Here is a 27,500-nt window from a genome sequence, read left to right on the forward strand (position 1 = left end):
GCAAAATTGGGAGATTGACCACGCTAGCTCCTAGTTATCAATTCGGCCGAATAATTCGTGAATTATTCGGCTGAACCGAATTTTTTTGAATTAAATAAAAAATTATGATCGAATCTGAATTAAAAATAAAATTCGGTAAAATTCACAATTTTTTCAAAAGTGAATATAAAACACGAATAATTCGGAGCGAATCGGATTAAACCGAACTATTCGGTCCACTTAAACAGTATTTAAAAAAAAAAAAAACTAATAAATTTTTTTGACCATTTTTTGACCAAATCCTTAAATTAATCAATCGAATTATTCCGAATAATCCTCCGCCCAAATAATTTCAGAATCGAAATTTGCCAACTATGCGCTAGCTTAGTACCCCAATCATCGGCGAACGACACGCCCAAAAAGTATTACAAGTACACCCTGCCTGGAGCCCCAAGACACTTTGGGAAAGTGAAGACTGTCTCTTTCAGTTCATGGACCGATCGCGGTGGGTCGAACCAAGATCTGGAGTTTTTTTCGAGGGATATTGATGAGGTCACCTCGCATTTAATGAGTCGAAATGATTCAGACATTCCAATCCAATCCAATCTCACGTTATCGTGAGGCGCGGACTCGCGTGAAGCTGTTGGTTGGAAGTTTTTCATTGCTCAACGTTAATGGAGATGATGATGATGATGCACGAAACAAACGCTCACTCCAATTAATTCTCTAGTTTCTACTCACTTTCCATATCAGATTATCAATAGGTCTAGTTGGTGATCCAACTAATCTTGGTAACTTGTTTGAGATGTTAATGGCTGGAGTGATTAAAAGCTGCTTTTAAACGTTTAATCTGGAAGAGTTGAGTAGAGAAGAAGATTCAGTTCGTCATGGCTATTCATGGATGAGAATTGAGAGGCAAGAGGATCGCTCTTGAGTTCAGGTTCGTTCTTGTTGTGTTTCTAGATCTCTTTTTCTCGCTGTTGCATCCCCGCGCCAATGACTAGTTGATCTCACTGTCTGGTTTTGATGTGTTTTAGAACAGGCATTCTTTATATTTGAGTAGTTCTCCCTCCATTTGAACTATGGAGCTCATTAGTACGTAACCATTCTCTTCATAATTTTTGGAACAAAGCTCTTACAATTGATGAGAAGAAGAAGATACCACTGGCATTGAATCAACCATAGCCACTACAGTGAAACGAGAATCTCGAAGATTTATATACAGAAGTCAATAAGGATTGGAGAAGGATGAATTTTTGTTTTTTTTTTTTTTTTTTTTTTTTTTTTCTGATTAACACTTTTAGGTTATTTATTTATTTATTTGCTTAATAGTGAATTTTACTGCATAAGAAACACAACAACCTGCTATGCAGGAATAATACACATATATACTCACTAGGTGAAACCACAAGACTCGATATGTGGATCTAGCAGCTCTTCTCTTACCAACTGATCTAACAATACTTGAGCAGGCTGATATATCCAGCTAATGGAGTAAGATCCATGTTCCTGAAGGTACAGAAAGATCTTGCACATTTAGCGAGTCATGCTTCCATGGAAGTAAGACTCAAATCTCTCAGTAACGGAGGCCCCTTCACTGCCTACAATCAAATGGGGTTAATCTAAAGAAGGCAAGATTTTGAGAAAAAATAAATAAATAACAGCGTTTTGGCTCTCTTTGATGGAACTTGTGACATCTAGGCATTCTGTTTTGGCTCAGAAAGTCACCCTGTGAATTGTACTCTGAAGTCCCTCCCGCAACAGCTGACACAGATTTGCTTAATGAGCTTCCGTCGAAGTTAAGCTTTCAGCATAATCATGTAGAGGTTGGGGGAGAACCAAATTTTATCTATTTGTTGCACAGTCTGCTCAGGGTACATCATATTCCTTTCTTCTGCAATCAATTTACAATAAATCATATTGGATTTCTTTATTGCAAAGTTTTCCCCATTTTTTCTGGCTTTGTGAGTTTGAACCTCTTAGAGAATACATATATGAAGGAAATTTCCGTACTTTTTTAGCAGTTAGATTTGGAATAACTGTGTTTTCCATGTTTTCCTTTTATTTTATCCCGTGGTTTTTCTGCTTCAATCTGTAGCTGGCACAAGTTGATATTCTTTGACATTATTCTTTATACATTTATTGAGAAAAACAATAGAGCTTTTAGATTTATTCCTTTTATTTTATCCCGTGGTTTTTCTGCTTCAATCGGTAGCTGGCACAAGTTGATATTCTTTGACATTATTCTTTATACATTTATTGAGAAAAACAATAGAGCTTTTAGATTTATTTTGATATGTTCCTTGTTGATTTCATCATCATTAAACTTATATTTCCTCTGCTTTTTTGATGCCATGGAAAAAAAAAAATTGGAATAGTTGAGAGTGCCCATTAATTTTTTTTTTTCTTCAAAATGTTGCACCCAAAAAAATAAAAAAAGAAAAAAAGAAAAAAAAGATCCCCATTTTGCATGATCTCAAAGTCGAGGTTTCTGCTTTTCTCCCCAGATCTTGGCAAAACCTATCACATCGCATGGTCATTGGTGCTCAGTAAATCAGTATCCCCTTCTTTGAATGTAAGTTCCTTAAACAGGTCATAAGTTCAGTAAGGTTTTTTTTTTTTTTTTTTTTTTTTTTCCATTTATTTGTTTGTTTCTCTTTCTATTTATTTTTAATATTTTTTATATAGTTTCTCTCAATCCAAAGAAGAAGAGGAAGAAGAAAAAGACCAACTTGTTATTGGATTGTTTTTGCATCTCTGCTAAATTGAAATTTCATTTCAATGGAGAAGGGGTTCTTTGCAATTAGCTTGCTTTTGCTTACATGTGCTCAGAGTATCCGTTCAGAGGAGCGGCTTCTAGTAAACATGACCCTGGTTAAAAATGCAGCAGTTCAAGGGGCAGGCAAGTTTTTGGTTAAATAAAAACCATATAACATTTTTGGTGAAATATCCTTTCTAAATTGCATGATGGTACTTATCATTTTACAGTTATTATGATTATTGTTGCTACTGATTTTCCAGTGTGCTTGGATGGAAGCTTGCCTGCCTATCATCTTCACCCAGGGTTTGGATCTGGAGCACATAACTGGCTTTTACAGTTTGAGGTATAAAAGATTGAAATAATTTTGATCGAAAGTGACAGTAAATTAAAATCATTAGGAGGGAAGGGGAAAATAACAAAGGGTCTCACTTTCTACTCTGAATCCATGTCTTATGGTACATGGACCTGAGTAGTTACCGTCATTATTCCCTGTTGGGAGGGCGTGCGTCAATGTGTCTGGATCATCTCACTAAAAAGGTTTTCTAACTACTGAAAAAACTTAAAATAGCCGATGTCATTTGTCTAATGAAAGCATGAATTGATGTCTGCCCTCGTTGATTAGGGGATGAGCATGGAAACTACTTAGATATGGAGCAGATGACCTGATCCAAGTCCATTGATGCTCCTAATTGTTCTTTCCTTTTCCTTCTCTTTTTGGTGTATTACTTGGTGAAGAATTTAAAGAATTCCTTGTTCTTTTATTTTCTAAATATATTATCAGGAAGTAAAAGTGAGGTTCATGTCAGTCTGACATCTGCTTATATTCATTATCATTATGATTTATGTAATTGCGCAATTCTATTTTTTAATTATACTTTTGATCAACTGTTCTATCTTTTGAATAGGGAGGTGGGTGGTGTAATGATGTAGCGTCATGCTTAGAGAGAGCGAAAACTCGACGAGGATCTACAAGGTTCATGAATAAATGGGAGGTATTCTCGGGAATCCTCAGCAACAACATGTCACTAAATCCTGGTATGCAATATGTGTTTGTTTCGTCTTTCTTCGGATTTTCATCATCATGATGATTTTGACCAATCAATCAGGACTGCTCTTTTGGTTGATCATTTTTTGTGATCCATAACCATTAATCACACTGATCATTTGACTTTACTACTGAGATAAAAACGGATGGAGCAGAGTAGGAAACATATCCAAACCTTTCCAATGTTGGCACTATCTTGTATTGCTACTGTCTTCAACTTGGTCCCTTCATCAGTTTCACTTTTTAATTTGAGGTATTATAATCTTAGTTTTCTGCACAAAGTCTGCTTATCTTTTCAGTCGTCTAATAAGAAGTTACAATCCCACAGTTTTTATTTGAGGAAACACTGGCTGTGCATTAAGTGGACTGGAGTCCATTCCTGTCAGTCAATTGGTTGGAAATATATTTCATGTACTATCTGTGTTCCCCTATCCATTCATTCATGTAAAAAATTGGGAGAAAAAACAGAGGCATGGTAAGCTTAGTATCAGCCTCCATGTTTCTGCAATGTGGGAACTGAATCATTGGGACTCTAAATTTATTAGGTGTTTTGTCAACTCTTGCTTGGTGGGGGACAAGATTCAACAAAATATCAGACCTACCCTTCCAGTTCTTCCCATCTATAAAGCTGTCCACCCAAGGTTCTACAGTGTTTTGTCAGTAACTGTCTACTCCCACAACCCTTTTTCCAGTTGACTTGTAACTCTTTTTTCTCTTTCGCCCTTTAGAACTGCTCAAAAAACAAACTTCAGAGACTGAGAAAGATTATGAAAAAAAAAATTAGAATGTCATTGTCAGAGTTAGCATGACTGGAGAATTAGGAAGTAGAAAGGGAATTGGAAGACTTTTCATCCATACAATATGTTTGAGCTAGAGAAAATTATGATTCTGGGGCTTAACATCCATGAGACCATGACCCAATGGCACTGTGACAATTTGGAGATCAACACAGCTTGCATGCTTCCTGGAATTTTTGTCATTACGTATCGAGAGAAACCCTTGATGGTATATCTTGTGGTCCCTTGATGGTATGTCTTGTGGTCTATCTCTGGTGTATCTTGTTGAATTGCCAAGAATATAGTGTTCTAAATCATTTAAAGCAACATAAGTTTAGTTAATTTGTTTAATCACAGTCAGGGTTTGAAATAGGTTTGACTGGACTGCTAAGGTTCCTTTTTTTGTTTTTTCTTTTGGAACATCAGATTTCTACAATTGGAATCGGGTGAAGCTTCGGTACTGTGATGGAGCTTCCTTTGCTGGTGATGGGAAGTTTGACAATGGAGTATGTTTTTGACGACTCAGCCGATATTTTTTTGAAGTTACATAATCCCCTGCTATCTTAAAAACAGATGATTGAAGAGCGTCATCATCTTGTTAGTTCTTGATATTTATGTATCTCGCACCCTTGAAAAAGGGTCAGTTATACATTTTGACCGAAATTCATGCTTTTCAATGTTGAGATTGTTTTTGAAAACAAACAGCCATCTTTTGATTTCAAGTTACTGCCAGCAAAGTAGAAATTTACTCCTGTATTTGATAACTTCACCCTAATTAGTAATTTCTTTAATGGGATTGGTGGAGATATTATAGTGACACATTCTATAGAGCTTCCCCTCCTCCCATGATGTCAAATATTATTAGAGATCGAGAAATAATACATATCACAGAAAAGATACAATCTGCTTGTCTATACAAGGAAAGTAGGATGTATCAGCCAGATGGAAAAACTATAGCACATGGACTTCATATTCTGGATAGAAACCTGCAAAATTCATTGCAAACAGACCAACAAAAATTAAACCAACTCTTTGGCCCTGGGGGCCATCCTATAAGAGGTGAGAGCTCTATGGTTTGTCTCCCTCCATAAATGTCAACAACAGTGGGCATGATTAAAACTGCCCAAATTTCCAACATTAAAAAAGAGCACCCCAGTGCACGAGGCTCTTGCTACTGCGAGGTCTGGGAGGGGCAAGTTGTACACAGCCTTACCCCCTGCTTCGCAGAAGAGGCTGTTTCCAGGTTTTGAACCTGTGACCAACATGTTGCAATAGTGCAACTTAACCGTTGTGCCACAGGCTCGCAAATTTCCAACATTCTTCCACTTAAAAAATTGGGAAAATGGTATTTTCAGAGCTCTTATTTGATTAAATAAAACAAAGATTCCATTTTTGATGGACATAATATTTTGTCAATTACCATGACACGGTCTTTTCTCCGTACTTATCAAAACATTTCATATTAATACAAATCACAGAAAAAGAAAAAGAGGAAAAGCATGATACCAAAATAATGGCTGCATTGGATACATAGGTCTTCACAGTTTATTATTGTTCAGCAGTTCTTCAATAGAGAAACTTTTGATGATGAGACATCAGGAAGACAAGGAATGTACAAATGTTTTCTAAAATGGTTCTACATGTACAATATGAACAGACAAATTCACTTTACTTTAGAGGACAAAGGATTTGGAAGGCCATCATTCTTGATCTTCTCTCTCGAGGCTTGAACCAAGCAGATAAGGTACAATTGGTGATTTCCATTTCCTTTAATATATTCCCTCTTTGATTCATGCCTTAGAAAATACAAGTATATGATTATGTATACAGCTACCCATGTAATATGAAAATATGTTAAATTTAGAAAAGTAATGCCAATTGTTCATACATAAAGCAACTTTCATTTTTGCAGGAAACTTTTTCAGGGTTTTTCTGTTGGAATTGTTCTTCATATACATTTGAATGCTCGCTTTATCATGTTCAAATAGTTTCTAGGCACCAACATGAATAAATTCAGGCAAATTTCATTCTTTTACCAATGTTATACCATATACCTGTAATAACAAATTTCCTGCCCCCAGAGCTTTGTCGAGGGAACCACCATACACACAGCTTTCTACAAAAAAATCTACGTTACATATACACAAGGAAGCCCATTCCCGAAAGTTGTAAATCTCCTTGAAGTTCTCAAAATTAGCAGGCAGATCAATTATCTCAGAAGCTTAGCAACTGAGGACCAGTGTAGAAAAATTTTCAGAAACCTCTGCATGTTCATTCAAGTCTTGTTTCCTTCAAAGATAAAGTTCTTCCTCTCTTTCCATAGTTCTCAGCAGACCACAAATGGTACAAGGGTCCAAATTTCCATGCACATGCATGAATACGTACACACACACACACATGTTTGTTATGACTGGGATTATGTGCATGCATGGAATCATTAAATGTGGATAAATTACATATGGAATATCTGAAATCTGCATATTAATATTTCTATGCATTTGCATCATGCTCATATGTGTGTATGCATTTCTTTTCTAGGCTTTGCTATCAGGTTGCTCTGCAGGGGGTCTAGCAACCTTTCTGCACTGTGACAACTTCACCCAATTCCTACCTAAGACTGCCAGTGTTAAATGCTTAAGTGACGGTGGATTTTTCCTTGATGCGTAATTCTCTCCCTTGATGAACTTTAATGCTACCTGGATATTTCTGGCATAGTCTCTTACATTACGACAAGACCTTAAATTTCATATGGAGCTAGTTCTGAACTATTCTTTTTTGTTTGGTATTTCCTCTTACAGAAAAGATATAAGTTTGAACCACACTATAAGGTCCTTCTTTGAAAACCTTGTTGTACTTCAGGTACACCTTCACTCCAGTAGCTTTAGTAACATACTCGTAAAGACATTCTAGTCATGCAGTTTAGTTCATTTCACCATTTCATATGACAGTTGATTGTTGAAATTTATGTGCAGTGATAAAAGCTTATGACTCTTTTGCTTTATCTTGAATAGACTATCTTTCATTTAATTGGTGAAAATTGACAATTTTGACCACTATAGCTATATTTTGCATGTTGCTTTCTGCTTTGATTGTATGGATATAGATTGTGGGTGGAAATATTTGATTCTTGCCTGAGCCTATATGGGTTGACCATGAAGGATCCAAAATGAAAAGATAACCGTAGACTTGCTAACCATATTATTACCATCTGGTTGTTTGAAAAGCAAGAATTCTGGCTATTACAGCCTAAGGTAAATTGATATTGTAGTCCCCTTTGTAAACTATTTTGAATTTCAAATGGATAGTACTTTTTCTTTGCTCTTCTTCTTCTCATTTCTGTTGTTTTTGGTTTAGGTATTGATGCAGCGCAAAGGAAAATGCTAATAAGATAGAACATGAAGATAAGTACAGGATAACAAGAGTTAGAGAGGGCCACTTAAGGGTCAGAGAGGACAACTTAACTATGGGTCTCTTGGGGACTTACTCAACCCAATTATGGGACCTCAAACTCACAATGGGGCTTACCATGACACATCATAAGTTAAAACAATATAGATTATCAGCTCTATTTCGTTAAACCAAAAGAAATAGAGCCGGCCCCATTTAGTTGGGATAAAGCTAAGCTTTGTTGTTGTTGTTGTTGTTGTTGTTGTTGTTGTTCGTTAAACCAAAAGATACATATAGGGGAGGGGGAAAAGAGTAGATGATATATAACCATTGGAAAAGAGCCATTGGAAGATAGCTGTTGGAAACATCTAGGAAAGAGTAAATTTGAAATAATAGCCGTTGCTTGAGAAAGAAGTTGGAAGAGAAGGAGAAAGTGGATTGGGCGTTAAATGCTCATCATTTTGAGTTCATGACTACATCAAGTATGTCTGTTTCTATTGATCCAAAAGAAAATGAGGTAAGGAAAAAGGAAATGGTAAAGAGAATCAGTAACTTTGTTAAGGGGATTCAGATTTGCAAATCTTAACCCAGCTAGGGCATAAGTTATGCCTTCACCCTGACAAATTGAAGTCAAACCTAGCTGATCAGATCCAATTCTATTGCTAATCCTCAACTTTTAGCTGTTACATAGTTGGCAGATCTATAAGCATATTACTTGGAAAACCAGTATCAAGAGTTGCAGTAACAAGGACCTGGGAAGAACAAAGTCAATGCAGGGGTCTAGAGTTTAGATTGATAAATCCAACTACAGGATTTCCATAGATTCTTGTAAGTTTGAATGTGGTAGGGAACATAATCAGTTCCAAGAGCAGAACACATAGGCAGCAAGTAAAATGATTGTTACTAGATAAGGTCGAGGCAAAGAACTGGCATGTGGCTGATTTCAAATGCTTAAAGACTAGGTCACACATGAGAAGTAATGCAGTACTGAATTAGAGAGCCAAAAATGTACTAAACTGAATAAAAAATCAGAGAACAGAAGCCCAGATTAGGGGAGAAAATCAATAGGAGCAAGTCAGATGGTTGGATCAGATAAGAACTCAGGCTGATTTCTCCTTTGAAGGGTTTTAATATGTGATAAATTTTCAGCTTGATCCAACAACGAGTGGATCTGATGTTACGGGGAAATCCTAGTGGCAGCCGGCAGGTATAGGGACAAATCTGTCAAACTAGAAGTCTGATTAAAGAACAGATTGCAGATTTAGCTAATCCCATTCATATGGTTGTAGAACCGTATGTACCTAGGAATGGAGATTCTAGGGCACAAGTGCGAGTGTACATTCAACCAGATCATACGGGAATTCCGCATGTGCATTATTGTCAGTTGATTAGAAACGGAATTCTCGTTAGTGTATATTAGTTGGTCCCTTGACCTGATGGGTCATTATTGGTTAAGTTACGTATTGTGAGTGTTGAGGTGCCAATGGTTGATGTCTCCTTTGACTACATATCGGTGTATTGGATTCACAGTGCTTAACCGCATTTGAAAGAGATGCCCAACATGAATCCATTGCCCTAATAGGGAGAATAATCAAAGAAAGAGAATGTCTGTAATTGATTGAACATAAATCTAGATCTGGTTGGTAATTTTTTTGAAAAGTTATCAAAAATAATATTATTCGTAAAAAAAAATTGGAAAATGATTTCCCTAGTCCAATCAGAATTTCTGGATCTTTGGAATTGAAATTTTGATGGACTAGGATTATGACAGTAAATTCACACATGCTCTATAGTCTACTATACGATATTCTATAGTGGGTGACTGATGCATAATTATCTACTTAAATTGGAGATTTTAGTTATGCCTACTTTGATTGTGTATGTATTGGTAAATACCACATTGGGATTGTGGCGTTGACCTGACATGTGTGGCAAGTTGGGTGGAATTGTAATGGGATCCTACCCTTCCCAATTGGTCCAACCCATCAATGTAGCATATTTATTATTGGTCATAGTTCTTTAGATTATATCCATTGGATGAAGCTCTTGATGAGAGATGAGATTTCACATCAAAATTAGGGAGATGATGTGGAAGAAAGTCATTTCTCTACACTTTTTGAATCGGGAATTCAAATTGTGTAAAATATGCCATAATGGAATTTTATTTTTTATTAAGGCATGGTTTAGGAGAGATTTGTGATTGGCTCCAATTTGGAAAGCCGAATCACAAAATATACTTAAAGAGTTTTAGAAAGTTAATTGGGATGATTACTTATAAGAAATAAAATTCTATCCCCAAATACAATAAAGAATTGATTCTCTCCCTTTCCACAATCGATCTCTTCTCTCTTCCTTTCTCCCTTTTGTGTATGATTGTTTGAGATTGGCCTTAGGGTTTTGTGAAAACCCAAGTGTTATTGGAGGTGGCCATCTTGATGGGAAATGAAAGGCTAAAGTGGTGGAAAAACCGTTTGTGTAAAGGCTAAGATCCCATGAAGTTTTTGCATTTGTGAGCCTCAAGGTAACATCAATCTCCCTCTCTATGTTTGTAAAAATTTTGAATGGCCATCCCTACTAGTAGGATGATTTGTGTTCCACCCAATAAAATCAACATTAATAATATAAAACCCTCAAAACAAGCAATCCTATTATGAGAAGGACTATTTTGATTAGCCAACAAATTCTAGAATGGAAGCCAAAATTTGATAGCAGGCAGTTTCGATAGCATACTGTAGAAAACAGAACTTGAATCATGTAAGAAACCAACCCCTACTTTTTGGGGCAGAAACGGACAGATCGCTTAACAAGTATGGACGACCATTCAAAAATTTGACATCTACTAGAGAGGGATTATATGTAACCTGTAGGCTCACAAAAGCAAGCCCTCCATGTGACCTTAGCCTCTTTGCAGTCATTCCTCCCACTATTGTTTTATGTTCTCATCGGAACGGCCACCTCCAAGAAAACTAGTTTTTCCTCAAAAACCCTAGTTCTACCTCACAGACTCACGCACTTACAATGGAGAGAGAGAGAGAGAGAGAGAGGGGAGAGTCCATTACGATGGATCAGTGGGAAGAGACTTATCTCTTCCCTATATCCACAATATTATTTCTCAAAACCACCTTTCTAGAATATCTTTTGATGGTTTTCCATTATGGATCCAATCACAAATTATTTAAATTCATTATTCAATAGTGTAGGTAAAAGAATCCCTTACACACCATCTCACTTATCTTGATATGGGATCGTTATCTCTCATCAAGATCTTCATCCAATGGATGTAACCCAAAAGTCTATTACCAATAATAGATGTGCTACGTAATTCATAAATGGGTTAGATTAATAGGAAAAGAGTAAGATCCCATTAGGATTCCACCTAGCATGCCATGCGTCAATCAGACACCATATTCCCAGTACAATAGATGCCAACAAAGCACGTACACATCCAAGTAGATGTAATTAACAGTTTCCAATTTAATTGATCTTCATCCAATGGATGTAATCCAAAAGTCTATTACCAATAATAGATGTGCTACGTAATTCATAAATGGGTTAGATTGATAGGAAACGGGTAAGATCCCATTAGGATTACACCTAGCATGCCATGTGTTAGTCAGACACCATATTCCCAATACAATATATGCCAACAAAGCACGTGCACATCCAAGTAGATGTAATTAACAATTTCCAATTTAATTAGGTAATTGCACATCAGTTCCCCACTGAACAATATCACATGGTACACTATATGGCATGTGGAGGTGAACAGGAATTACAATTACAAAGATTTCGTAATTTTGATTATATCAAGAAAACATTTCCAAAAATTTTTATGAAAATAAATATTAGTAAATTATAAGGTTTTCTTTTGTATCACTACACCTAATGAAACTATTCATTTCACTATGAATTTCTTACCCTTACAAATGCTTTTGTTCACTTCTAGTGAAGTGAATGACAATTAGATCTAATTCAAAAGTAGAAGAAAAGAAAAGAAAAGTAAAAAAATGTTCACTTGTAGTGGAGGGGTAATTTTTTTAACATCACATTTAAAGATCACTAAATCTGTTTTCTCCTTCCTCTCCTAGTCTAATGCAGGCTTCCTCTACTTCTGCTTCCCTTCCCCTCTTTGCGTATGAATGCCTTGGCCGGTTAATGTGGGAATCCTTGAACGATAACCCCATCTCATATTCTAAGGGAATGCAATGTCGATACCTTAGTTGCTGGCTTGCGGAAAGAAGATGGGTTGAACCCAAATGGCCATAGAACAGTTTTTATTGTGTTTTCTCACATCAGAGTCAAACAAAGCAACAAAGCTCTTCTTTCTCCTGCAATCCATCATCTTCTGCCGTTTCAATGGCCAGAAATTGGCGGAGGTTCATTACGGTCATCTAGTGCAACCCATCTCTAGTGACAATCACACCTTTTCGAATTACGCTGCTGCTCTGAAATCTCTCGTGGCTTTGACCCATATGCAACTCGATAACCTTGAGTGCAAGTGCCGCAACATTGTAGGCAACATCAGCCATTTTTTGTGGTTGGGAATGAATCAAGCCAGAATTGATTGGGCTTCTTGGGTTCTCTGATTTCAAATACCCATTTGCCCCCGCCGCACACCACCCTCTCCGTAAGCCAAGCTCCATCTTCCTTGTCCACCCCTGCTACCTCTCACATTGCCCCCAGCCTCAGCCTGCTTTCTGCGACCCACCCTGGCTTCTGTTCCTTCACTCAGATGCACAAGAAAGGGCTTCCCTCTTGCAAGGTCGTTCTCAAAGGAGGCCACTTCCATGATGGGAAGCATAGGTCGACCCACTGCCTTGCGGCCAGTAAGGATCTTTAGGTAGCTTCATAGCTGGTCGCATTTCGAAGTGCTTATTCTCAATGTGGGTTTTCTGTACGGAAGCATGGAAGTTCATAAGTAGTCCCAATTCGTGGAGGGTGTTTCTCAATGAAGCTCTTCAATTGATTCTCACCACTAGGGCATGCCATAGGATCCGAATGGAGAGGAAGAATGGATTAGTAATGATTCATGATTTTACAAGAATGAACTTTCCATTTCAACTCAAAAAAAACATTTGGAAGGGATAAAAAAGTCATAGTGAAGTGATCTTCTTCACTTGGCATAGTGAGGCATAGGAACCTAAATTATATTTATTTTCAAAACATTTTACCAAATCCCACCGGATCCGGATTTATGTCCAATCAATTACATATTTTCTCTCATTGATATTCACCCAATTAGGATAGTGCATTCCAATGTTGGGTATTTATTCGAATATGGCCAAACACTGTGAATCCAGTACACCAATATATAATTAGGGAGACATAAACCGTTGGTACACCAAAACTCATGATGGTAACCACACTGATATGGACCCTTTAGGTCCAGAGACCGACCGTACACTTCTGACTTGAAGCTTGCTCCAAATAAACTTACAGTAACACGCGTGCAAAATTTGTGTCATCCGGTTCAATATACAGACGATATGTACACTAGCACTTATGCCTTGGAATCTTCATTCCTAGGTACACAGTGTGATGACCCTATGAACGAGGTGTCCAGGACCATCCCTACTTGTGAACAGTTTTAGATTAAAATCTAAGGATTATCGAGGCCCATTATTGTATCATGCAAATTGATTCATTTAATCCACACAATATGGATCTGATGGATTTTTTTTCCAACATAAATCAACAATCTCAATGGTGATTGGACTGAAGTATCGCTGAGATCAATGATGAACATAAGCACAGAAATAATAGTGAAGGATTAGTTCCTTATGAAATATAGAACAATGCAACTGGGCTTCTCACCACAAGGTGTTTGGTTGGATCAAACACCAGCCGAATCCTTGATCTGATGCAAGGAAACCTCCATCCATGCATGGAAGGGAGCAGCAGCAGCTTATTTGTTTGAAAATAAAGTCGTGGCTATAGAGAGCCCATGGTCTTAATTTAAAAAATAATAATAATAATAAATAAAATAAAATAAAATAAAATAATTTGAATCAGACTGGGAATACCCCATGTTGATTCCTATTAGAGTACACAATTTCTTTTCAAAGTGTACTTGGTCTTTAAAAGGGATGTGGACCCAAATTTAAAGACTTAAAACAAGAAAGAAATATCTAACTTTAAATAAAATAACTAAAAAGAAAACAAAGAGCTGGGCCACGCTAGGCCTGGCCTTTCCTGGTCCTCCTCCTGCGGTATGTCTTCGATACTGCATCAATAAGTCTAGGAGAGAAGGACATGTCGTATTTGTGGCCTTGTCTCCTAACATTAGTGATGTACGAAAGAGCAGAATGAAGAAAAACACCCAAACTAACCACTGGAAATTTCAATATAGAAAGCCAGTTCAATTTAATCTATTCAATCTTCTTATTTTCTATCTCTTTCCTCTCTTTTTTAAATTTTACTCTTGCCCTGGCCAAAAAGCCACTAAGTGGGGACTAAACCATATTTTAGTTCATTCCATGCTTGTATGATTTTTTTGTTCATCTTGGATGGCCTGTTTTATTTCCTTCTTTTAAGGTTGTGTTGCTGTTTCAGAAATCAGAACTTAATGTTACAGGGTGTGGAAAAGAATCTGGACAGAAACTGCACGAGCTCTCGCTATTATCCAAATCTAGTAAGAATCCTACCATATTCTCCCCCCCCCCCCCCCCCCGGCGTATCGTTAGCTGAAAAATAGTTGGTTCAATCAATCTTTGTTTTCTCTCCCTCGTGGTTCTGAAGGTTACAAGTTCTCATGCAGTGTTTCTTCCCTCAATATGCATTGACATACATAACAACACCATTCTTTATCTTAAATTCTGCATATGATGTATATCAAGTAAGATTTCTGGCTTTTTTTGGTGTGAACTCTAAATATTGTATAGAAGCTGTGCCTGTTTGTAACTATTGGAGTTTTATGCTGACAGTTTCATCACATACTGGTGCCACCTTCTGCTGATTTACGGGGACATTGGAATCGATGCAAGCTTAATCCATCTTCATGTACTCCAAGCCAGATAACCATCTTACAAGGTTGCTCCTTAATAATATTGTAGTTATTTGTTCCTTGTTCAGTTCATTCAGATGTGGCCTTTCTCCCCTTCAACACCCTTTTTTCCTTCTGGAGGGATGTTTATTTTCTCAGGGAGAAGATAAGATGTAGATCCCAGGACACCTAGAAGTATATTAGAGCAAATAAGCAGAACATCCAGTAATGTTTACAACCACTAGTATCATCCGACTTATCAAAGATATCAAGAAGATACACAAACATAACTCTTTAAGCATGTCCCTGGAAAAAATTTCCAAAAAAAAGGAAGAAAAAGTTATCTGCTGGACCATTGCACATTTGAGTTTTCGTCATGCCATGAAGGTAAAGAACTTAAAAAAGGGTAATAAGTTAATATGTCTGTCGGAGCAATGCTATTGAGGTCTGAACTGCCAGATTTAGACTCAACTCAATTTCACACCCATGTATTTGACAAAAACGCGCTTATGATCTCAACAGTAGTAATTGTATACTGCACCTGCCTACATTCTTTCCAAATCAATGCCTCTTGACAAATATGCCCAAAATCGAAAGAAATTTATGGTCTATAGATGAATCTTAAACTTGTTAGCCTGGTGACTAAAATAAAAATTTTGGATATCGCAGTCAATTTCATTGAGATATGTTACACATGAAAACTGCATTTGGCCTAATGGTTAAGGCTTAAATAAGTGGTATGGAGGGGTTTGTTTTTATCCTTTTAACAAGTATCATTCCGGTTTATTTCTTTCCATATGGATCAAAATGAAATATTCCATGATCCATGTTGTTTTGATTTAGAGATTGAAACTAAGAGTAAATTAATAAGTAAGACTAGTTCACTAACACTAGAGATCTCATGATCTTAATGATGGCTGATCTAGGAAGGAAGTGGATGATGTCAGAAATATCCTTTTTTTTTTTTTTTCCCAAGCCCTAGGAGGTAAACAGTGGCATTCAATGCTGCTCATTTGATTTCAGCGATGATTGGGAAATCCTCTTTGCAAAACTGTACAATCATCTCACACCTAATACAAATGTGTGGAGGCCACTGACAGAACCATTAAGATGGTAAGAAGCTTGGTTTTTTATTTCTTGGAGAAGGAAAACCTGCACGGCTGCACCTGCTATCACTTAGAAATATTTTATACGTAACCACGTAGGCTCTTTTGTGCAGGCTACTTGTGGACTTCCGTGAAGGCCCACCCAGCCTGAGCCCACACTAATTTAGTGTGGATTTCGGTCGTGCCAATAGCCAAAAGTTTGCCCCAGCAACTGGGCCCGAACCCAGAGCATCATCAGGTCATCTAAATATCATCTGGTCTCGTGGGATGTTATTTGCAACTCCAAGGAGCTGGGAGAATCGGATATGAGGAAGATGGTCAGTAGGAATCATGCCTTCCTCTGCAAATAGTAATTGAAGTTCTGACAGTGATCCACGGAGATCAGTTATATTTGACACTGTCAATGACTGAAAACAGGCAGATTAACATCAATCATTATAGAAGCCTGTGGAAGGAGATCCTGAACATGAGAGGTTTCCTTGAATGTATGAGAATGTTTTGGTGAGAGAGTGGCTCTTTGGGATGACTGCTGATCCACTGTCTGGCCCTCCAAAGACATACCTGATGTTTTTCAAGCTGCATGTAGTAAATAGATTCAGGTAATTGATTGTTTACTGATTTCAGGCATAGTTTGCAATCCTCTTTACACAGGCATGTGTGCAACCTTCTAGTTTCTCCTCCGAATATTCAGTTACTTCTAGTCGAGTGTTCGACTCCTAGGAAGTGCAACGGGTGACACATCCCCCTCGATGCCACTTGAAGTGTTTCCGCCATGCCTACACGTACCGGGGGGTGTTGATGTATACATTTACATTTCCCTTACAGTTTGATCTTCTAGGCTAAGCGGTAACGCATAGGGGACATGACTAACAAATATATTGAGAGAAAAACACTAGGAATTTCTCAGCAGGATTGTCATACGCTGCCCTACAAGTTCCACCACCCAGACCTCCCTAATCGATATTTTTCCAGCTTCTGGTGCTTGGTATAGAGAAGTCCCATTTAGAGAGTGATTTCGGGTCTGCACTGACACATTGGGTCACTTAACTTCTAATGGCATCATGTTGTTGTTTTGAGCTCTATGGGCATGACTTGCAATTTCCAGAAAGAATGCCACTTGGCATGCCGGTGCTTTTGATGCTAGGTGGAATATGATTGGAAAATACTTTTAGCCACCAATTTTGGTCCTTGTGGAAGGGAATGCATCGTATGATGGATATAGACCTGCATATAGAGTGGTACATGTAATTAATGAGTTTGCTGTTTTTGTGCTTATATTTGTAATGACCACTTGACCAGGCTGTTTGCAAATTTGGCTATGCTTATGCAGTCATAAATTCTTCAGTTGCAAATTGTAAACCTTGTTTGGGTTGTTGATTTTTTCCCCCCACTCTACAGGTTTCAGATATGAAATGCTTGAAGCTTTGAAATTCTTCTTTGAATATTCAAGAGAAGGTGGATTATTCATAAACTCATGTTTTTCTCATTGCCAAAGTGAATCACAAGACACATGGCTTGCAGCCGACTCTCCTAGAGTGCACAATAAGGTAATTGAAAAATCTTTGTCCATCTTAAGACTTTTGTGATGGAATCATGGGTTGCATATAACAATGTCTTTTTATTCTCTTAATCTTCATCTATCCATTTAATTCTAACTGAAATCTTAGAGAACCTTCTCAAAATGAATTTCAAAAATGCATTTCGAATTTTCTCAGGCTTTGCAAATTTTCCAAATTTAGAAACCTGCTAGTTTCTATTGTAATGATCAGATTTTTATATTCAGACAATTTCAGAAGCAGTTGGGGACTGGTATTTTGAGAGGAACGTCACAAAAGAGATTGACTGCCCCTACCCTTGTGATACTACTTGCCACAACATTATACCACAGGTTTCAGGTATGCATTATTGGCAAAGAATGTAACAATAGTTGAAACTAGTGATTCATTAAAAATATTTTCTGCTCCTATATGACATTAGGATCATGAACAATGTCGAGTATTGACCCCCAAAAATTTGTGCACTTTGGAACAAGGAGATTTTTAGAGGTGGAAGTGGATACGGTCGGCATTCTATTCATTCAAAGATGTTGAGGATCTAACCAGATTGAAGTTCATAGCTCTGCATTGTTAGATTTTTGGTGAAAGCAGAAGTATCCATTCAGTTTGTCTTATAAAAGGTGAAATTACCAAGGCAATCCATCAATTCAGCACTGCAGACAGAATGCAATCCACTTCCTTAACACATGCTCAAAGCTGGAAAGAGCTAATTTAAGATTTCCATTAGGTACTTTTTTTCAACAGGAAAAACATTTCCCAGAAAATCAGCTTCTAGGTTAGATTTTAAGTTGCAAAATTCTTTGTCATTGTTTTTTTCCCCCCCATATAACCAAGATACAGTCACTTTGTTTTTGGAGAACAATATTAAAAAAAAAAATTAATTAATTGGAAGTTCTTTCAATTTTTTTTATTCCTTTAAATTAAAAGAAATCTGTTGGGCTCTGGGAAATATAATTATAAAAATAAAAAAAAAAAAAAAAAAAAAAAAAGCCTATATGAGAGAGAAAAGGGCATAGCCAGTGCACGAGGCTCCAGCTATTGTGGGGTCTGAGAGGGTCATAATGTACAAAGCCTTACCCCCACTTCGCGGAGAGTCTGTTTCCTGACTCAAAGTGGTCACAATAGAGCAACCTTACTGTTGCATCAAAAGGTTTCAGGATACGGCACAATGTAAAACAATTGCTGCAAAACTACTACTATTACTATCAAACTCCCAACCAAGTTGCCCAAAGGTTGAAGAATCTGTTAATTATCAGCTTTTTATATGGGCACATTTACTCACCATTGAATACAATAGACAAAACTCTGTACTAGTCTTCTGTTTTTTTTTTTTAATTGAAATTTTGATTCATATACTTGTTGAAAGAACTGCATAAAACCTAGAGGATTGATTTCAACACCTCCAGGGCCTAGTTCTCCCCCAAAATCAGGGGGTAATACTCCACCAACAGCAGGTGGTAATTCGCCAACGGTGGCAGGAACCCACACTCTTTGCTACCAGGGTATGGTAGAGATGCAACTTTTTCTGGGGATCATAGCAACGATACTTCTTTTTTGGTGATCGCAGCACCAACTCAACTTGGAATCTCGGATACATATGCTGTACCTGAGCATGGAGGAAGAAGAACTGATGGATGGCTGCTCTGATGAAGCGTCCAAGCAACACAGCCTGCAACCCTCATCTCTCAACTTAGCAAAGTTTGGCCAGTATTGTTAGCAATGCTGCTTGAATCTATACTCAGGTTCTATTGGAAAGATGTGCAGTGATTTCTTCTATTCACTTGGTCACTTTTCTCTTCTTCCACAACTGCTTCAATATAGAATATTACTTCCTCAACACCTTATTCTCGGCAGATTGTATTGCAACAGTTCCTCCCTTCACAGCTGCAATGGGGAGTCTACTTCTCTGCACGATAGAGCAAAACAAATTGTGATTACCTGTAATGTGGATAACTGGGCATGAAAATCAATAGGATATTGCCTACATATGATTATATTGTCATTATATCATACAATTAAATGCAAAACAAATTTGTTGAATAAATACAAAAAAAGTTGAAGATATCAATAACAAACTGGAAGACATTATAAATGATAAAGCTTCAAAAATGTCTCTTCTACTTGTCGTTATCAGATTACGTAAAATTATATTTTGGATTCTCTCTTCGCTATGTTTGGTAATTAAGAAAATAAAAGAAAAGAAAATAGTGCAAAAGACATAATAAGATAAAAAAGAATGATTACACAATGATTTTTTATGTGTCAGTCTCTCTCCTCAAATTCAAATTTTTTTGAATTTTTTTTTTTTTCTTTTCTTCTCTTGGTTACCAAACATAGCCCTGAAAGGAAAGAGAGATGATGAAATGGATATCAGGTGAAAATGAGGATAATTTGGGCATTTAAAACAGTAAGGGAGAAGGAGAGGTAAATGTATAAATGAAGGGGACCGTTAAAAGGAGATCCAGCTTCTAAATGCTGAAGCTTAAGCTCTACAATACGAAGGCCAAGCGCGCTCTCTTCCTAGTTGATATCCCTTGGTTCTTTATTGCCACTCGCTCACATCGATATTCAAGAATTTCTTCTTCTATAGAAGCACAGAATCATCACCGTAATAATCAATCCTCTGGCTTCTATCCATCTTCAAGTATTCCTTTCTCATTAGACTTGCAGAATCCCCGGGCTTCTCATGCTTTCATCTTAAAAAATGGGCTTGAATCTGACTCCAGGTTGGCCATTGATCTTCTTCTTGCCTACTTCGTTAATGGGCAACCTTCCATTTCCCAATCCATTTTTGCTGTGCTCTTTGAAGCCAATATCTATTCCCTGAATTCAAGTCTTAGAGAACTTTTTAGTGATGGATTCTTTGAGCAAATCCTCAATCTGTACTGGGTTCTTCGGCTATCCAATGGAAGAGCAGACAATTTTACTTTCCCTTATGTACTCAAGGCCTGTGCCACTCTTGCTGCCTTCGAAGAAGGCTTCTTGATCCATTCACAGATCCTCAAATATGGATTCATTGGGAATATTTTTGTCGCCAATTCTCTCATAGATATGTATTCAAAATTTGGGTTTCTGCAATCTGCCCGTGAAATTTTTGATGAAATGCCTGAACGAAATTTGGTTTCCTGGAATTGCATCATTTCTGGGTACGGATTGAATGGTTTCCCAGATACTGCATTGGAATTATGTAGTTCACTGAAAGTGGAAGGTTTGAAATTAGACAAAGTGGGTTTGAAGATTGTTCTTCCCGCCTGTGGTCAATTGGGTGCAAGTCGTCTTGGAAAATCTGTCCATGGCCATGTTATTGTTTCAGGTTCGTCTTCTGACACGGTATTAGCTACCGCCATTATGGATATGTATGCGAAATGTGGCAATCTTGGTGTTGCTGAGAGACTCTTCAACGAGATTACTTGTAAAGATGTGATAGCTTGGAATGCCTTGATCAGTGGGTATTCCCAAAGAGGGGAACTGGAAATGGTACTCAAGTTCTTCCATAAGATGCAGGTTGAGGGTGTGGGAGTTACTGTTGTTACTGTACTGATTACTCTCCAAGCTTGTGGTGATCTTGCAAGCCTAATCACAGGGGAGATCATCCATGGTTACATCACAAGGATTGGACTTGTTTCAGATACATCTGTAGAGGCGCTTCTGATAAACATGTATTCAAAATGTGGAAAGCTGAATTTGGCTCACCAAGTGTTCAGATGGATATCAAAAGAAGATGTGAACTCATGGAGTGCCATTATTCGTGGGCTCGGGATGCATGGATATGGAGAAGCTACTATAATGGGTTTCTTCAAGATGTTGAAGAAAGGCATAGATCCTGATGGTTTATGTTTCCTTATTGTTTTATCTGCTTGCAGTCACACTGGAATGGTCAAAGAAGGGTTCATACTTTTTGATTATATGGTTACACAATTCCGGGTCCAACCTAAACTAGAGCACTATGTCACTATGGTCGATCTTATGGGACGAGCAGGATTAGTCAGTGAAGCATTCGAATTTATTTCTTCGATGCCATTAAAACCGGATATAAGCATCTGGGGAGCATTCTTGGGTGCTTGTAGGATTCATGATGATTTCAACATGGCAAAATTGTCTATGGATCAAGTGCTAAGGGCAGACACGAGAACTCCAGGTTATTACAATCTCATAATGAGTATTTACGCAAGCAGGGGAGCCTGGGAAGAAGTTTTTAAGATCAGAAGTTTGATGGAACAGAGTGGGGTGCACAAGGTTTCAGGACACAGTAGGTGCTTGTAGGTTTCGTGGTCATTTCGAGATGGTGATATCATCTGCAGATTGACTGCTAGAAAATCCAACTAGTGCAGGTCACCACAATCTTCTGTCTAGTATTTACTAAAGCACAAAGGCTCGGAGAAAGGGCATAAAATGTAAAAGATTGATAGAATTACAGAATGGAGTACTACAAAAGTTTTGCGGGAAATGAAGTTTAAATCAATGGCTGAAAGCTCTGACACAACTTATTTTTCATGTAAGCAATGGATAGTTTTACAATAAAAAACCCAACCCTGGTCCCTGTAGACTACAGCTTTGAAGAAATGTTATTCTCAGCTGAATATGGACATTTTTTCATCTCTCTATTAAACAGTATAGGCAAGATTCTATTCTGTTAAAATTTTGACTGAAAGACTGGTACAAAGAATTGAATAGTTCCCACACTCCCAGAGGATGGATCTCAACTCCTCCATGGGAGTGATACTCCTCCAACGGCAGGAACTGGCACTTTATGTTACCAGGAGATGGTGAATGTGCAACTTTTTCTGGTGATCCTGGCAATGATCAACTTTCTCTTGATAATCATGGCACCAACGCGACTTGGTACAGAATGCCGTACTTGAACATGATCGCACACATCAGTGACATGCCATACTCAAATGTGACAGGACACATGGGTGGCTCCTCTATGGCACTGTCTGTGCAACATGGGCAGCGAATCCCACATTCTTAACTGGAGCTGAGTTTCTCCAGCAAACTCTGGCCAACACCAAGCAATTCAGTTTAAATCTACACTCGTGAAATTGGAGAAAAGGGTGGGTTGACCACAAAAGATGGTGGGATTTCTTCCACTCTCTTTGCTGTTTTCCTTTTCTCTTCCTCTGCAACTGCTTCAATCAAGAATCTCACTTCCTCCTCCAGCAGCAACTTCAATGAATTGCATTGCAACCTCTGTTTGGTCCTCTCTTGCCCAGCTCCAGTACAGTCTGCAGCACTATGCAAAATAGCAACACAAATTGAGAAAGCCTGTAACGTGGATAACTGAGCATGAAAATCAACCAAATACTGCCCCTCATCAATAAGATTCATGGTCAATGCTGGCATCTTCTCTTTTGCTCCCTATATACAGAAAAGAGATAAATATCAATTTATGAAAGATGCCATGGGAATAACAGACTCTAATCAGTTAAATGGCATTGAATTATTTTTCCGTCCTATAAAGGGAAAATAAAAATATGATAATTTTCCTTGAGGGGTTAATTTCAAGTTTGATTTGTAATTCTCTGTTGACTAAATTAAGGGAGCAGGGCCTTGCTGTACCCCGACCAGATAACAGATCACCATGGCCTTCTACAATTGCCATGTGCCAGTTCCAGATCGGGGCAAAGGTCGACCTCAAGCTCCCTCCCTCATGTATCAAATTTCAGATTGATCCAACCTAAGAAATTGCAAAAATATGGAACTACCAAGAGGGTGCACAGGACTACAGTTGGGGTGCATGGCCATACATTGGAGGTTATGCCTCTAAATGAGACTATGAGACAGATGTTAAATTTCAGGCTGAAATTTGACCAAAGGAAATCCACATCATGACCTAGACATCTACTGGTCAGAATTGCCACATCCCTTTAATGTGGCAAAAACACAGGACGTGCTGATATTTTTATTGGGTTCGGGAACACAAAAATTGTTTCCCTCAAAACTGAGACTGCATATTTACACTTATCCAAAACCAGTCTACAGCTATTCCACCATCAGCATCGAATAAAAAGCATACCTGAACAAAGAGCTCCAAAGGCATTCGATTTCCAAAATGATGATCTCCTACATTTGGGCTACTGGCATTTCCAAAGACAACAATGGGGCAGGCCATGTCCCAGCCACCACAATCGCAGCCTCCACCTGACCTCCATCGATCCAATAATGGTGAAGGGCCTCCACCGTCTCTGGTACAAGGCAAACCATGGGTTCCAGTTGAAGTCACAGCCTTCACCTTTGCTGGACTTAAGTAGTGGGGAGCATCATCACTTCTCTGCTCAACCACAGATAAATCAAATGAGTTTGAAGATGCCTTTCCACAAACCCCTTCCTTGTCTTTAAGGCTTTCCCTCTTTTGAAATGGGACTTGGATGGAAATTGCTGCAATTTCAAGGTATGGATGCAAATCTGCAGGAGCCCAAGGGTATGCTGTTGAAGCATCTGAATCATCAGAAGCATGTCTTACTTGATGTTTGAGCTTTGCAGGACTAAAGACACCATTCAAATCCATAGAAGAGCTCTTATCCAAGTCCCCAATGGAAGGAGCCTTGGGATGTTTAGTGGGGTCTGTTTGACAGTCGGGGCTGTCTTGTGTACCGAAGCTCTTCCTTGTATGCGCAATATCATACAAGACAAACTCTGTCACCATAGAGTTATCAAAGCCTCCAGAATTTCGCATTTCAGAACATAAGTAACACGAAACTTGCATCTGACCAATCATCGAGGCCTCTTTGTGTTTCTCTTTCGAATTCCATCCACTGCCACTCTTCCTTCTATTGTTCAAAGAGTGGAAGGTATAGACCCAATTGAAAGCATTATGGCCTTTCCAAGTTTTGGCCACGAGGGTATCTTCTAGGTTATTCAGTGAGAACTCCAGAAATGGAACTCCATGTTTGTACTCCAATTTAAGAAGGCCCTGCAAGTGCGCAGGTGATAAGGCCACATCCAGACTGTGCTGATCTTTCTTGACAAAATGAGCACTGGACTCTTCCTTCTGTACACTGATTGCATAATCATTCAACAAAGATTTGCAGGCTGTCTTGTTCCTCCTAATACTTGGTAACCCTACCGTTGTAACATCACCAAATTCTGCCACTGAAACTGGTTGACTCCGTTGAGATCTAGACTTCATGATTGGATCCAAAATCCTTCTAATGGGGTTGAACCGGACCTTTGCACCGGCTTTGGAGCGATCACTCTTAGACCAAATGCGAGAATGGGGCATTCCCGCCTTTGCTGAAGAGGTCTTCTGCAGAGCAAGGACTGTATCTCTTCCCAAGAGACAATGACCACTGTTCAAAGGAGCAACACTCTGATCACATCTCAAATTCAGTTTTTCCGCTGTATCTCTGGCTATTGTCTCAGCAGAATCATGTTTTCTGTCCTCTGCATCTAGACAGATCTCAAAGAAATTATCTGATGGTGTATCCTTACATTTAACATTACCTGGGGAGGAGAAAAGACGGAAGGACAGATCCAGGGAATCCTTAGAATTCAGTTCCATGTGGGTCCTGTTATCCAATGTTGTGCTCAGGTCTGTTGTTGAAGACGTCAGTGATAATCTCTTCTGCTGTGCATAAGAGCTTGAATCATTTGACTGAGACAGGGAGTCAACAATCTGGAAGGGCAGAGATGAGTCACTACTGTGCAACAATTCAATCTTTCTTCTGCCCTCAAACTCTCCCATTTTCTTCATTGTTCTCACTTCTTTTGAGCTCTGATATATGGAACCCCTCTTCAGCTCTTCATTACCTGCTATCCCAGCTGGTCCATATTGCACGCTTCTATAGAAGGAATTCTGGGAGTCATCAAAGCTAATTTCTGTGTATTCCTGACCTATGCTCTTCAAATCGTAGCCTCTCCTTGTGGGGTTTCTTTTCACATATCTGCCTTCAGCTTTTGAACTATAACAAAGAGGAACGTCTCTAGGACTCCGACCTACTCTGCAATACTTTTGAAATTGCAACTCTGTATGCACCCCCATAAGCAGATAGAAGGTGCTGCAACAAATGAAAAGATAAATTATGCTTCATTTAAGTAATGGGTCATTTGATGCATCATATTAGACAACAAACCCCATAACAACTACCTCACAATTAACAAAATTCCAGTCCTCAAAAAAGTTGGAGACCTTGGCAATGGCTAATGGTTCCCCACATCAAAGAGCATAATCAAATGGCACAGAAAATTCTAGTTATAATATATCCAAGCTACATAACAAGTATGCAAGCGTAATACCAGGTGCTAATAATCTCTTGCTCAGAAACCCTTTTTTTTTTTTTAACAATAACTATCAAACCTTTAGAAATTCAAGAAGATCCATCAGCAAAGTTTGAGAGGAGCCAAGAAATAACAAAAAAATGAGGAATTGCATCCTTAGATACAAATTTCACTAAGAAACATACATATATGAACTACTAATACACTACACATTTGCAAATGTAGAAAACTCCAGCCCATTTACTCTCATAATAGATCAACCAGTTCCATTTTAGACAATAGAAAGAAGAGTGTGCGGTGGGTGGAGAAACCTTTACTAAAACGTTCAGTTAGCTTATTTTACAAGGCCAAACTCAAAGCAAAAAGCATATAATAATCCACTTAAGAACCCCAAAGAAAACAAAATTGTGACATCAGAACAACCTTGAAAAATAGATCTTTAGCTCATTTAAGCTGAAACCCAAAACCACAGCAAATCTCCAAAAGAAAATAGTAGCAAAATGCAGAACCAGAGAAAATGCGAAATGAAAGATCATAGTTAGCATTTGCATGCTGAATTGCCGACCCAATTAAGCAAAAAAGCTAATTAAGAAGAGAACAAAAAAGCTCATACCTGCATCAGATCTAATAAAAGTGAATTCAAAGAAGAGCCCAACAATACTATCAAGAACGGAAACAAGTATTAATTAAACCAATCATTTCTACCGTTCTTTCCGAACTTAATCATCAGTCTTTAGAAACCCTAGCTTTTGTTCTTGTAGAGCAATAAACAGAACCCAAAACCCACATGAAAACACTCCTCTGCAACCCAAAAAGCTCCTTGGAATAATAAAAAAGTGAGACCAAACAGGAACAGCAAGGCATGAAACAGAAGATCAGAGAGAGAGGGAGACTGAGAGAGCATGCCTGAGAGTGTCTGAATGAGTGAGTCCTTCGTCCGGTGAGTGGTCATTCGCAGATAAAGGAAGGAGAAACAGAAACTGAGAGAGAGACAAGCAGCTGAGATTCTACTGCTCATGTTCGCTAAAGAAAGCCATTCTAAGAGTCATCATAGCCCTTTTCTTTTCTATATTCACATTTTTTTTTCGCGGTTTCGGGAATCGTTCCCTCTTTTTTTTCTTTTTCTTTTTTTGATAACTCCTTTATTAATTAACTCTTTCAATTATTTGTCATTAACTATGATTTATTTGTTGTAATAATTTTTAGGTATCGGGTATCGGCTGATTTAGTATCAGTAGCAGTATCAATCACATTGAATGATTTTGCCCTCAAAGATACCGATATCTAACTAAATTTAAACACTTATACCCCTTGATCCATGCCATGTCCATATTGTATTGATGAATGGTAGCGATCAAATAGTTAGGGCGATAGGATGTCAAACTATTGATTCGATTGATTGTTTTGGTTTCTAAGTCAAACCAAATGCAAACTGATAAAGTGTTCAATCTACAAAGAGCGAAACTGAAATTGATAGCTATTGATTTGCTGACTTTAGTCTATTATTAGTGGTCATGATTTTTCATATGTATAGAGAAATTTGAAATCAAAGAGTAAGAGATATTCAACATGGCTAATGGTGATGAAGTGTGTCGATATCTCCTTCCTAGCTACGTATTTATGAAATGTCTTAGGTTGCGTTTGATAACGTTCTAGAAAAACGTTTTCAAAGTTTAAAACGAAATAAAGTG

At 38.0% G+C, this 27,500-nt stretch overlaps 3 protein-coding genes across 24 annotated transcripts; 2 read left to right on the forward strand and 1 right to left on the reverse strand.

The window, feature by feature from the left end:
- The first annotated feature begins 463 nt into the window (after positions 1-463).
- On the forward strand, positions 464-19,660 carry LOC122082316 (pectin acetylesterase 9). Of its 21 annotated transcripts, none has more exons than XR_006141278.1 (16): positions 464-1,853; positions 2,487-2,554; positions 2,668-2,881; positions 3,001-3,083; positions 3,646-3,775; positions 4,988-5,067; positions 6,219-6,305; positions 7,100-7,224; positions 7,360-7,420; positions 14,523-14,579; positions 14,706-14,783; positions 14,872-14,977; positions 15,954-16,043; positions 16,150-16,353; positions 16,454-16,635; positions 17,435-17,570. XR_006141278.1 is itself a non-coding variant. In XM_042649786.1 (16 exons), exons 4-16 carry the CDS (start codon positions 2,761-2,763, stop codon positions 19,151-19,153), a joined length of 1,344 nt encoding a protein of 447 aa, XP_042505720.1. In that variant the 5' UTR covers positions 466-919; positions 1,017-1,853; positions 2,487-2,554; positions 2,668-2,760; the 3' UTR covers positions 19,154-19,660. The 21 variants fall into 21 exon arrangements, 16 of the variants coding, with proteins under 16 accessions (XP_042505720.1, XP_042505721.1, XP_042505723.1 ...); XR_006141276.1 differs by lacking the exons at positions 15,954-16,043; positions 16,150-16,353; positions 16,454-16,635 and adding exons at positions 17,820-17,931; positions 18,080-18,319; positions 19,160-19,660 and having other exon boundaries at positions 466-1,853; positions 17,435-17,583; XR_006141275.1 differs by lacking the exons at positions 15,954-16,043; positions 16,150-16,353; positions 16,454-16,635 and adding exons at positions 17,820-17,931; positions 18,080-18,319; positions 18,999-19,133 and having other exon boundaries at positions 466-1,853; positions 17,435-17,583.
- Positions 19,661-20,064: 404 nt separating this feature from the next.
- Positions 20,065-21,855, forward strand: LOC122082245 (pentatricopeptide repeat-containing protein At1g08070, chloroplastic-like). The gene has a single exon (XM_042649711.1). The coding sequence runs from the start codon at positions 20,065-20,067 to the stop codon at positions 21,853-21,855; it is 1,791 nt and encodes a 596-aa protein (XP_042505645.1).
- A 199-nt stretch (positions 21,856-22,054) lies between these two features.
- LOC122082335 lies at positions 22,055-26,861 on the reverse strand. 2 transcript variants are annotated; one of them, XM_042649829.1, is made up of 3 exons: positions 26,716-26,861; positions 23,609-25,589; positions 22,055-22,950 (listed from the first exon to the last, which is right to left on the reverse strand). In XM_042649829.1, the coding sequence occupies exons 2-3, from the start codon at positions 25,571-25,573 to the stop codon at positions 22,621-22,623; spliced, it is 2,295 nt and encodes a 764-aa protein (XP_042505763.1). In that variant the 5' UTR covers positions 25,574-25,589; positions 26,716-26,861; the 3' UTR covers positions 22,055-22,620. The 2 variants fall into 2 exon arrangements, with proteins under 2 accessions (XP_042505763.1, XP_042505764.1); XM_042649830.1 differs by lacking the exon at positions 26,716-26,861 and adding an exon at positions 26,423-26,708.
- Positions 26,862-27,500: the final 639 nt, after the last annotated feature.

The sequence above is a fragment of the Macadamia integrifolia genome, chromosome 6 (assembly GCF_013358625.1).
Source record: "Macadamia integrifolia cultivar HAES 741 chromosome 6, SCU_Mint_v3, whole genome shotgun sequence".
NCBI lineage: Eukaryota > Viridiplantae > Streptophyta > Magnoliopsida > Proteales > Proteaceae > Macadamia > Macadamia integrifolia.